Below are 13,091 nucleotides of genomic sequence, written 5' to 3'. Positions count from 1 at the left end.
TCCCCACTACTCTGCCTCCTCTGCGCTAGCACCAGAGAGGAGGCAGAATAATAAGAGTGGCCCCCATCATTCAGTTAGATTAATGTGGTAGGGGGTCAGCACATGCAGGGAAAGGCAGTTGGCACATGTTGGGAAAAGGAAACAGATGGGGAAATGCATGCTGGGGTAGACGGTAGATAAAGGAGGTGAGGGCAAATGTTGTGAAAGGGAGGAGAAAGCAAGGGGCAGATGTTAGGGAACGGGGAATGAAATGGGGGCAGATGCTGGCAATTGCAGGAAGAGAAAAGAGGTTAGAAGAGTGGATGCTGGAGAAGAAACAAATGGGAGGGTTAATAGTAGCAAGGGGTAAAAATAGGAAAAGAGACATATGAAAGAAAGATGATATGGAGGAGATGGTGGAATGGAGGGAAACAAAGAAGAGGGAGAGTAGGAGAGAGGAAAATGGAGTGGAATGGTGAGAGAAATGAAGTACATGAAAAAAAAAACAACTTAGGGTGTGAAGCAGGTGATAGTAATGAAAGGAAGAGATGGAAATTGAGACAGAAAAAACCAGGGAGAGATGGAGTTTGCATCTCTAGTGGTGGCACCATGGTAAAAAAAAAAAAGGAGTAGACAGACAGAAGAAGGGGCACCTCCTCTGTTCATTTAGAAAAGCTATGTGCACAACAGTGGGGCTAGAATAGCCAGAGGGTGAGGGGAGAGGGGGAGGGGCGAGGATGCTAGGCAGAGGTTTGGAAGAATAGAGAAAAGGGATGCTGTAGGGGCAGAAGGAGATAAAAAGGATACTGGTAAATGGGGAGACGGACAGATACTGTGCCAGAATCACTGCTGACATAAAAGAATGCTGCATTGGGGGTTGAAGGTTCACTTAGGTTGCCTAATACTCTTGCACTGGATCTAAGAAGAGGAGTTCTTTGGGCCTAGCAATAGGCTTTGGTGCCAAAGGAGTTGAGGAACCCTTAGGTGGGTCCTTGCCTCTAGTCAACATCCTTGACACGAGTTAGTTAGAAGTGGGTTTCTTGAGAACATGATGGACTTAAAACCTTTCCCTGCACAGATGCTGATTTGGAAACACCATGGTCCTCACCCAGACATTCACAGAATATTACTCTGTAAGATCATACTTATGCAGCTGCTTGAATTCAAGACATGTATCAGCACCCAACGGTGTTTTAAATCCCTCTGACTACTGCAAAGTTGGACTGTAGAATATGTTCCTCCTGATTTCACAGCAGATTTATTGTTGATCAGTTTTAACCTTGGCCCTCTGGTTCTATCAGTTCCATCTATCCCGAGTAGTCACAAATGCACCATATCTCTGCTTCCAGCACAAGGGTGGGGTCAGCAACTTTAGTGGAAGGTTTGTTATTGTTAACTTTAATAGATTTTTCCCTGATGATAAAGCAGTCTCTCTTTTTCCATCTGCACCTGCATTGCTGGAAGAGACTGCTGGTCAAAGGGTTAAATGGGCCTCTGAGACCAGGTCTAAGGCAGCTCATTTCAATAACTTATTTCTCCTTTTTAATTTAGCAGGATTAGCTGATTTGGGGGTAAATATTCAGAGGCTATTCTAAAACTTGCATGTATAAAAAAAAATGCAAGCCTTCTAAAATGACCTACCTTCTAGGCTTTAATGCAAGGGTTGCCAAATTTTCTTCAAGACAAAGACTACAGAGGAACAGCAGTTACATTCCAGTTACAACCTAAAACAGCAAGATAGCACTGGTGGTATCCTTCATTGAAAAGTGGCTGCAATAGGAGGCAGCTTGTTAAAACGATTGGGGTGCTAAACCCAATGGAAATGGCCCCTTCTTGGACACATTCAAGGAGTTTCCAAATTACTGGGGTTGCTCAAGCACTCACAGTACCCACAGAGCTAGCTCCTATGGTAATTGCAAAATCAGGGGATCTATGAGAAAGCACTTGGGGGACAACCTGTGTGAAGTAACAACTGCAACCCTAAAACCAGTAAATATATAAGAAAACATTGTAGTAACCCCTACAGAATGGCTGCTGCAACCCTAAAAGGCAATAGTACTACTTTAATAAGGGGCCCTTTTACTAAGCTGCGATAAAAAGTGGCCTGCGTTAGTCTGGACATATGAAATTGGCACGCACTGGGCCATTTTTACCACAGCGGATATAAAGGCCTTTTTAAAAAAAAATGGGGCAGTCAATGGCTGTGCGGCTATTTATTGCCTGAGCCCTTACCACTCGCTAAACGTGCTGTAAGCATACAGTGTGCGGCAATCTGGCTGCACTGCCAATTATCACCAGGAATGCCCCTGGCAGTAGAAAATTATTTTCTACAGCAGGAAACAGCGTGTGCCAACTTTGGAATTACCACCAAGGCGCCTGCGCTACCCCAGCGGTAGTGTCAATTTGCCATGCATTAGCCCTACCGCAGCTTAGTAAAAGGGCACCCAAGTTAGGTGAGGGACCAAAGAAGTACATAAGTACCGCCATACTGGGAAAAGACCAAGGGTCCATCAAGCCCAGCATCCTGTCTCCGACAGTGGCCAATCCAGGCTTCAAGAACTCGGCAACCCCCCCCCCAAAAAAAAAAAAAAAAATTAATAATGTTCAATGGACTTTCCCTCAGGAATCTGTCCAAACCCCCTTTAAATTCCGTAAGGCCAGCTGCTGTCACTACATTCTCCAGCAACGAGTTCCAGAGTCTAACTACACGCTGAGTAAAGAAAAACTTTCTCCTATTTGTTTTAAATCTACCATATTCTAGCTTCATCTTGTGTCCCCTGGTTTTGTTGTTGTTTGAAAGTGTAAACAAACGCTTCACATCTGTCCGCTCTACTCCGCTCATTATCTTGTAGACTTCTATCATGTCACCCCTCAGCCGCCTTTTCTCCAAGCTGAAGAGCCCTAACCTTCTCAGCCTTTCCTCATAGGGAAGTTGTTCCAGTCCCTTTATCATTTATCAGAAGGTGGTTCTGGGTATTGACCCTCCATATGGATATCTGTATATATATATATGGTGTCTGGAAAAAACGGGACCCCCCCCCCCCAACATTTCCAAATAACTCCAAAAATTTCAACAGCAGCAGAAACTTCTGCCTAAAATTAGAGACCTTTCTGAGTACTTTATTTTTCAACAAGATGGAGCTCCAGCACATCGAGCTTACAACACAGTTGAGAGCTTAATTAAATGAAACCCCAGAATTCATTAAGTCCATAGCTCAGTGGCACAGAAGATTCTGGGGCCCTTTTACTAAGATGCATAAGCACCTACGTGCGTCCAATGCACGCCAAATTGGTACTACCGCACAGTTACCGCATACCTGGACAGTAATTCCAATTTTTGCGCGTGCCCAAAACACGTGGTAGAAATTGTTTTTTCTATTTTCTACTGTGTGGCGCTTACCCAGCGGTAATCGGCAGTTGATGCACGTTTAACACTTACTGCGTGGTTAGCGCATGACACCTTATTGCTAAGTCAATGGGTGGCGGTAATGTCTCAGGCCGAAAATGGACGCGTGCTAGTTTTAATTTTGCCCCACGTCCATTTTATGGAACAACAACAAAAAAAAGAGCCTTTTTTCCAAAGGCACTGAGGAAATGGACTATCGCATGTCCAAAACACGTGCCTACACCAGCACATGCTACTTTTAGGCGCGCCTTAGTAAAAAGGCCCCTCAGTGAATGTGTCAGGGTTGAAGGAGGACACTTTGAACACAAATTATTGAACTCAGAAAATCCCATTATACTAATATATTTTCATAGGTCACACTAAATGTTTAAACAATTGCAAAGTATTTTGAAACTATGTAAGGGGTCCCGTTTTTTCTGGACACAGTGTATCTATTCAAGGTTAACTAACACCGGCTGTGCTGTTTAAATTTATTCAACATATTCAGCTTTACTATCCAGATAGTTTGCTGTGCTGACTCTATATATTTAATGGTGACAGCCACTAGGTCTATGGATAGCGACAATATTCAGGGCCAGATGCACTAAACTTAACGAGCCAGCAACGTGGTTTTTAAACCAGTTCTAGCCAGTCTAGCGAGCAAGTAGTAAAACAAGACATGCACAAAAGGGTTCTCCGAGCCATTTTCCTGTCACGGTAGCGGCTAACGAAAACGGAATGCAAATGATCTGCAGGTTATTATAATGAGCTAATTAGTATTATAATGCTCATGCAAGGCAGATGCACAGCCGTTTTCTGACCCCATGCACTGTGGAAAACCTAACGGGAGGACTGCACCTCTTATTGGGGCTGCGCGGGACCGGGACCCATGCAGAGGATGCCCATCGCAAATATCAGAAGAAAAAAAAAGTCCAAGTGCTTGTCAGCAACGTCCTTTCAAGTACCTAACACTTGGACGTCCTTCACTCAAAAAAAAAAAAAAAAGGACGTCCCTGACGAGCACTTGGACGTTTTTCCCTTCAGATTTTGTGATGGGCGTCCTTCTCTTGGACGTGTTTTTCTGCCCAAATCAAAACTATTTGGATGTCCATTTCAATTATGTATTTATTTATTTGTTACAGCCCCTCCATGTCTCTCTCAGCCAATCACAGCGCGTTTAGCTGACACCAGTGACAGCTAAACGCGCTGTGATTGGCTGAGAGAGACCTGGAGGGGCATAATTGAAAGGGAAGTCCAAATAGCTTTGATTTGGACGTCCTCGCACGTCCTGATCCCCGATTCTCTCCGGCGTGGTCATTTCGGGCACGTAAGAAAAACACGTCCAAGAGAAGGACGCCCATCACAAAATCTGAAGAAAAAAAACGTCCAAGTGCTCGTCAGGGACGTCCTTTTTTTTTTTTTGAGTGAAGGACGTGTATGAAGCTGTCTTTGGCATGCGCAGAGCAGCCAGCATAACGTTTGGCTGCTCTGCGCATGCTCAGCTGGCCGACTGGCTTCCCCTCCTTAGGAAGGAAATCGCGTGCAAATGAGCTAACAGCGAGCAGCTCATTTGCATGTGATTTCCTTCATGCATGCCCGTTTTGTACCGATTTGCTAAGGGATCGGTAAGGGAAGGGCTCTTTCCGTGGAGTTAGTGCATCTGGCTCTCAGTTGCTATGGGGGAGATTCTATATATGGCACCTAAAAAAAGTCAGCTCCAATTATAGAATACGCTTAGTTGATATTTCAGTGCTTAAATCTACGAGCATCCATTTACACCAACGAAAGTATGGCATAAATCTTGGCGCATAGATTTAAGCGCACTGGGCCATATTCTATAACTAGGCGCCTGAATGTCAGAACATCAACAAAACACCCATTTCCCCGCCTATAACCATGTCCCTTTTTGCCTGTGCATGTTAGAAGTTCGGCACACATTATTACAGAATACGCTTAGTGAGCTATGCGCCTAAATTCTAATCAGTGCCAATTAGTGCTCATTATTGCTTGTTAAGTGCTGTTATCAAAGCTCATTAGCTTGTTAAGCTTCTTAAATTGCGAGCACTGTTATAGAATCTCTAGGCACACTATATAGAATCTGGGGATATCTGGATAACTATGTGGTTTAAGCTGGGATAGCCTTATTGCTGGCCTAACTTTATCCATATAACTCTACAGATAGTGGCTGAATATTGTTAAAAATCCAAAGAGCTGTTCTATCAGGATTGCGCCAAGACAGTCTGTAAGAATACTCAGCAGCACCATCTGCACAATGTCTCTGAATATTGGAAGACAGGCAAGTTATCCACATACCCCCGTGAGCGTAACTTATAGAATAAGGGCCGTTGCACGCATAACTTAATTTAATGAGTCGATAATTGGTGTTAGCTAGCAATAACAGGCTATAATTGGCCTTAATTGGGTCTAACTGGCATGCACATAACTGCCCTTGGTTGCTATTCTATACGTTGTATGCTCAATATCCAGAGCATGAGTGGAGTGGAGGAGTGGCCTAGTGGTTTGAGCACCAGTCTTGCAATCTAGAGGTGGCCGGTTCAAATCCCACTGCTGCTCCTTGTGATCTTGGGCAAGTCACAACCCTCCACTGCCTCAGGTACAAACTTAGATTGTGAGCCCTCCTGGGACAGAGAAATATCCAACGTACCTGAATGTAACTCACCTTGAGCTACCACTGAAAAAGTTTGAGCAAAATCTAAATAAATAAAGTTTCAACAGAGGTGTAGACTGGGAAGGGACATTGACAGGACAGGCAGTTACGTGTATGGGTCATATAATACTAGCATTTACGTACCCAACTGCCTACAGTTATGTGCGAGCATTGGCTGGCGTAAGCACTCATGCCTAAAGTTAGGTGCATAAATGCAGACTTATGTTGGTATTCTATAACGACAGTTGCGTGAATCATCCCGGCACCTAAAATTCAGCAATCTCTTGAGAACTTACCCAATTGCTGCTGCCGCTTATGGATACTTTTGAAAATCTGGCTCTGTGTTACTACACTGCAAATCACTGAGTGAGCTCAGGGCCGCCGAGAAGGGGGGTGGGAGGGGGGCAAAATTCCCTGTGCCCAGCACCGGCAAGCTTCTCCATGCCTGCAGCGCTTCCCGATCTGTCTCTCCTGCTCCTGCTGCCCAGAACCTGGATGATTGCATTAATGCAGTCATCCTTGTCCAGACTCCTGGCACACGAGAGGACAACAGCAGTCAGACAGGAAGGTAAGGGTTGGGTGGGGGCAGCGGCAGTCTGAGTGGGGGTGTGTGGCACAAGTGGAGGCGGGATGGTGCAGCAGAGGCCCAAGTGTGTGTGTGTGTGTGGGGGGGGGGGGGGGGGTGGCGGCCCATGTGGGGAGGGGGGTGCAGTGGTCCGGTCCTGCTCTGGGCCCGGCTGAGTCTCTCGGCCGCCCTGAGTGTGATGCGATCTGACTCACAGCCTTCTTTGTTGACATTGTACAATACCATCATCTTCTTTGCTGCCACAAGCCTTCATTCAGAGCTACTCAGCACACACCTTTTTCAGTTGTAGCTCAAGGTGAGTTACATTCAGGTACAATAGATATTCTCTGCATGATGGTGCATAACACTGCTAGTGAGCTACTAGGCCAGCCATACCAATGCTGATCAAAAATGGCTCAGAGGCTTTTGAAAATTATTTTCTTAATTTTCCAAAATGCATAAGTATCAGTGTGCATAATTTATACTGCCATTAGAGATGATGAACTATAAGCACACTTTTCTCCCCCCACATACCCATCTGATCTTCAAGACAATTTCAGTGTGTACTCTATGCTTGAAGATCAGGTTACCCGAGAGTGATGAAAAGTGCATGCATACTTTGTTGATTAGACAGCTTATTGAACTTGTATTCTATAACGACAATATTTTATGACAGGCTTGTAAACCACTACCCCATAGGTTGCTATCTGCCTCAAGACTCTTGACCTCAATACATGTCATATGCTTTCTGAGATTTTCTCACATTATATGAACTTCAACTGTAATAACTCTGCTTAAAATTTCAACACCCCTTTTATTTCCAAGTCCTTTGTTATTTGCAATGAAAGTCTGCTTGTAATAACTTTGCATGAAACCTTGCCCAGAACTTAAGAACATATTGCAATTCCCCCCAAAAGAGGGATTGTGAGCAGAAAAAGAGGGGACACTAAGCTGCAGTCCCATTTGCGATCCCTTCCCCCACTCCCAGGGCACATGTTCTGCAAAGTGTGAATAGTTAATTTATTCACCTGTGTGCTGCCGGCAAAACAAGACCCAGCTATGCCTGACTGAGCAACTCAATTACCCCTGTGATACCAGTGCAGTAATGTACACAAATTCTATTACTAACAAACTCTTGCTTGTGGGCATTTTAAATATCATGTACAGAAACAATCACTCTCACTTCCCTGTCTTTCAATTTATTTTCTATAAAGTAAAAGTGCAGACCAGGTCTCCTGATTTTGCTATGGGCCTGGTTACAGAGGCTACTCCAGACTCAGTGCAGGAGCTTCAATTAAAGAGCCTGCTCTAGGCTGGTCCTGCAAACCTGGACTATGGATGCTGATTTAGGTTCAGCATATAGCAATTTTAAGATTCTGCCCTTTAGTGAGTGCCCCCAAACACTGGCTTATATATAGACACTGATTCTCTTACCTTGCTCACAATATAGATGATATCACCCCGCTGAAATGACAATTCATCTGTATGATCACCACTACAGTTCCAGAGTGCCTGGTAATAATTTGCATAATCAATTGCAGAGACACCTGAAGGGTAAAAAAAAAAAAGCTCTAAAAAATCTGTGATCAGATTTCATTGACTTCAGCTAAAGATTTCCATTGTTCAGACATTCTCGTGACCTCATTGTTTGTAACAGCAAGGAAAATGCTATTGTTCTGTTATCTTTCTGCAAACAACCATGGCATAAAAAGAGTTAATCAATGTATTTTCTATGGTATTGGTACAATGCCTCTCAGAAGGAAATGCTCACCATTACTTGTCCTGTGCCAGTGTTGCTCACTCATGACATGCATTATTATACCTCCTCTGTACTCATGTTATTTGCTTAATGTTAAGAATATCTTCCCACAGGTTGGAAAGGAGAGATTTAAATTTAATTTCTGGTATAAAATTGCTCCCAAATTTTATGAAGAACAAAACTTTCCTGAATACTATTCAAATGTTAGAAGAGAAAAGGGAAATGAACAGTAGAAACTTTTTTTGTTCATTTTTGGAATTTTCAGAATTTTTATTGATTTTGTCTTTGGGGTTTTCTCCCTCTCCCCCCCCCCCCCCCACCATACACACATTCTACTTAATACAAATTTTAAATGTGGCTTAGTAACTTTTTAAGGTGCTCAAAAATCAATTGTATGCACATCAGTTCACAGGTTAATGCACGTTAAATCAATTTTTTGTACACTAAATTTAAGGCATGCATCCCAATGGTAGATTAGAAGAATAGGTTGATGAACTGTGTATTGCTTGTCAAAGCTAAAGTGATTTTATTTTATGAGTACGTCATTAAGAAGTATAGAAAGCTTGATAAAAATATAGAAAAACAAGTAAAAGACAGATGTGTGTGTGTGTGTATATATATATATATATATATATATATATATATATGTATATATATATATCAAGAGAGAGAGAGAGAGAGAGAACATAGAACTTTTTTTGAGATTTGTGTCACAGGATAAAGTAGTATGGTTGTTGTGGAACTCCATTTAAATGCACAGAAAGACAAGTTGGCAAAAAAAAAAAAAAAGACGAGAATATAAGGTAATAACGTTTTCACTGGACTAAATACGTTTTTTGACTAGCTTTAGGGTACTTGTGCTGCTCTCCTAATGTAGTGTATATTATTCAGGCGTCATGAAAAAATGCATGCATTTAGATCTGTGGTTGACGTTACTGATTTTGAAATAGCAAGCAATGCTCAAAGGAAATCACATGCAAATGAGCTGTACGCAATTTCAGCAAGCAGCTCAATAGGGAAAGCGCCTAGTGCATGTGTAGAACAGTCACTTGCTAAGCGTTGATGCTATTTGCATGCCCAAGGAAGGAACACAACTACATGTGCCGTGCACACACCTCCACAATGTGCTTCAGCCCATTTTTAGTTCCATGACAACTTTTTTACAGTTTATTTTTGTAGTGTTCCATGACAACTTTCACGGGGGAGGGGGTTATTGTTTATATGTGCATGTATGAAAGCCGTATGCAGCTTTTTTTTTCCAGCTGCAGGTGCTATGGACACGCCTCCATGACAAAGTTTTTCATAGTGCTGTTACATGCAGGACACACGTGCATGGCATATTTAACACAAATGTGCAAATATGACAGCAAACTGCTCCACCAAGATATCACTGTCATGCTACGATAGCTCCAGACCTCCCGAAAAGTTTGCACGTTAAAGGTAGGTACTCTTTTCTCTGCATTGCTTGGAAACAGCTGTGCATTGCTTAGAATGCTCATTTTAATACTAATCAGTGCATTGTAATACATTGTATAGGATTATTGTTGGCTGCTACTGCAAATGGTAAGATCGACGCAGAACCCCTTTGTGCATTACTCGTTGAATAGCGTGAATGCTAAACTGGCTAGAACCAGTCTAAATCCGATGTTGCTAGCATGGTAAGCTTTGTGCATTGTGCAGAAAATATGAAGGATGCTACACTGGTGAGACAGGCCAGCTGTTAAAGACAATAATCACCAAGCAGAGATTTAAGATCACATGTCACAGAACAGACCAAAGTGAAACCCCCCCTCCCAAGCAGTTCAGTTTTTGGGACCAGACCACTGCATTAATGACTTTATGGTCAGGATACTCAAAGGGAAAGCTGAAACAATCCAGGAATGTTAAGACATTTGAAGTTGGAAGCAGACACTTTGAAGCTGTCAAGAAAGGACTTAAGGATCCAGGCTTCCTTACACATTATAAGCCATAAAATTCTATTGCCTGTCACCTTCTGCTCACCCATCCACCTTCCCCCCTTCTTGCTTCAGACTATCAATGGAATGCTTTTTATAATTCACCTTTCTTTTCCGGTAATGTCATATTTTTCTCATTTTGTTCTGAATGAGGAAAAGGGTGTTGGCAAAAAGGGTCTTATGATTTTGTTTTTGTTAGCCTTTATTTTTGCCATAAGAAAAGGCTCAACATAATTTCCAGACTTCAGAGATGTGCTGATAATTTTGATTCTCATTATTTATTTCTACATTTAGGTAAAAAAAAAAAAGTTAATTCATCAGCTCAGAACTCATATTGCCCAATATTGAGCAGGAAATAATTTGAAATGTATAGATTAACCATTTTTTTAAAGTACCAAAAAGTATAATATATACAATGCTGATTTAACTCCAGACAGAAATTACAGCAACTCCCAACCCTCAAATATCCCTTTCCCTACATTCAACCCCCCCAAACACCAGGTTACAACAAAGATAGGGGGGTCACCTACATAGATCCTTCTTGGCAACCTCTACCAAGAAAACAAAAGCATCCCCCCAAACCCTACTCAAACCAAGCCCCCTCCCCACTCCAGCACTGCATATCCAACATACCAGGAGCAACCTTCACATATTCAACAAGGCACTTCGAGCTCTATGAGGAAGGGCCTCCCACACAGAAAGCCAAGTCTGCTGAAAAGTCCTCCAGATTTTTGGAGAACCTCTCCTAGCATCCAATCTCCACTTTCAATAAATAATACAGTTCATTCCGCCATTCTGTCAGTGTCTGTGATTGCCTCTAATTTCTCAAAATACATTTCCGAGGAGAGAAGATTAGAAAACTGTATATCTGCCCTCAATGGTAAACGTTTATGTAGAATATTATGCAAGTAGGCCAGTATATTCTTCCAGAATGTTTGTACACTGTCACAGGACCAAAACATGTGAGGAAACATAGCTGGAGTAAAGTGACATTGAGGACATTCAGCCATAGCCGAAAAACCGGCCTTAAATGTCCATTCTGGGGCCACGTATATTCTCAATAAAAACTTGTATTGCTGCTCCTGTATTGGCACTGATCTCACAAGCACTTTAATATGTTTCATGAGAAGACGGAGGCCAGCACCAGTCACTTGTTCATAGGACCAAAGTTCTGCATTCCAAGCAGCTGCCAAGGCATCATAATCCCATGGTACATGTAAAACACCAAGACTCCGTTGGTAAAATGAAAGGTCGGCTTTATTCTGATGAGACAGAACAAAGGTTTCAGTTATCAAATCAGTATCCTCCACCAAAGCCGAGTGGTCCAATCCATCAATATAATGCTTTACTTGGCAATAAGTATACCAGTCTCATTTTTGAACCAATCCATCTGTCTCCAAGTCAGCAAATGGTTTCACAGTACCACTCTTCATGATCAAGTCTTTAATATAACAAAGTCCATGGCTATGCCATCTTCTCAAATACCCCTTGGAATCATCCAGGTCTAGATCTTTATTGCCTCACAAAGGCAATAATACTGTGGCGCGTGGTGCTACCTTCAACATCCGGAACAGCCAATGCCAACTCTGCCTCATAGACTTCAATATTGGATGCTGTTGCGTAGTAAATATCAAATGCGGCGATTTAATGTGTAGTTAAGATAGAAGATGCACAGGTGCCACTAGTTGTTGCTCCACAGAAAGTGGTGTGAAGCAATTGGTACCTTTAATCCAATCCACCAAATGTCTCATCAAATAAGCCACATTGTAATACCAAAGATCTGGGAGGGACAGGCCGCCCCCGTCCCATAGGCAACGCCAAGTGGTGTAAAGTGGCACGAAGTTTCTTATTCTTCCAGAGTAATTTGTGTAGTACAGAGCAAACATTTTTTATAATCCTTGTTAATCAGAAACATCGGGAAGGTCTGTAGTACATATTGCGCCACTTAGGGAACAGCACCATCTTGAACAGTGCTATTCGGCCTCTCAAACCCAATGGTAAAGGCATCCACAGTGTCAGAATATCCTGGGATGTATTCAGTAGATTAGTGACATTTTCAGAATAAGCTCTGGCCATAGATGCAGTCAAATATATCCCCAAATATTTAAGTTTATGCTCCACCTTTTTAAGCGGAAAGGTCTCAGACCAATCTTCAAAGCTATCTTCATAGCTATAGCTACCTAAGGGCATAATTTCAGATTTATCTAAATTTAAGCTCAATTGAGATAATTGTCCATGTTGACGTATAAGAGATAAAGCACTCAACAATGACTGTTTTAGGTTGGTTAACAACAAGAGCACATCATCATCATCAAAAGCTATACAGCGAACTTCCTCAGTCCCAATTGTCAAACCCTGGATCGAGACTGTCTCCTGTAAAGCAACAAGCAATGGCTCCACAGAAAGAATAAATAAAACGGGGGACAAGGGACACTTGTCTTGAACTCCATCCCAGATGAAAAAACTCAGCTATCTGACCATTAACCAAAACTGCCAATAGGGGATTTTATTTATTTATTTATATCATTTATACCCCACAATTTCCCACCGCTGGCAGGCTCAATGTGGCTTACAACATTTAAGTAACAAACAGGCAAGTACAATAAATGGAGAGGGATACGTGGGGCGGAAAGGTATAGGAATAGGAGAAAGTAGGTAAGTCCACAAGATCACTAGAGGGGTCGGAGTCCAGGAATCATAGAGGCAAGACGGGATCGTTAGGGTTAGCTTGCCCAAATAGGTAGGTCTTGAGAGACTTCCTGAAAGTCAGATGATCTTGA

The 13,091-nt window shown here is 42.5% G+C and overlaps 1 protein-coding gene across 1 annotated transcript in view; it reads right to left on the bottom strand.

Moving 5' to 3' along the window:
- Window positions 1-13,091, bottom strand: part of SKAP1 (src kinase associated phosphoprotein 1) — a 503,203-nt gene that overhangs the window by 61,162 nt on the left and 428,950 nt on the right. The window contains exon 11 of the mRNA XM_030221014.1: window positions 8,032-8,144. Within this exon, the coding sequence (XP_030076874.1) occupies window positions 8,032-8,144 (113 nt within the window). The remainder of the gene's footprint in view (window positions 1-8,031; window positions 8,145-13,091) is intronic.

This window comes from Microcaecilia unicolor, chromosome 12 (assembly GCF_901765095.1).
Source record: "Microcaecilia unicolor chromosome 12, aMicUni1.1, whole genome shotgun sequence".
In the NCBI taxonomy this organism is placed as follows: domain Eukaryota; kingdom Metazoa; phylum Chordata; class Amphibia; order Gymnophiona; family Siphonopidae; genus Microcaecilia; species Microcaecilia unicolor.
The sequence above is the reverse complement of the archived record's forward strand: the minus strand, read 5'-3'. Positions and strand labels throughout refer to the sequence as shown.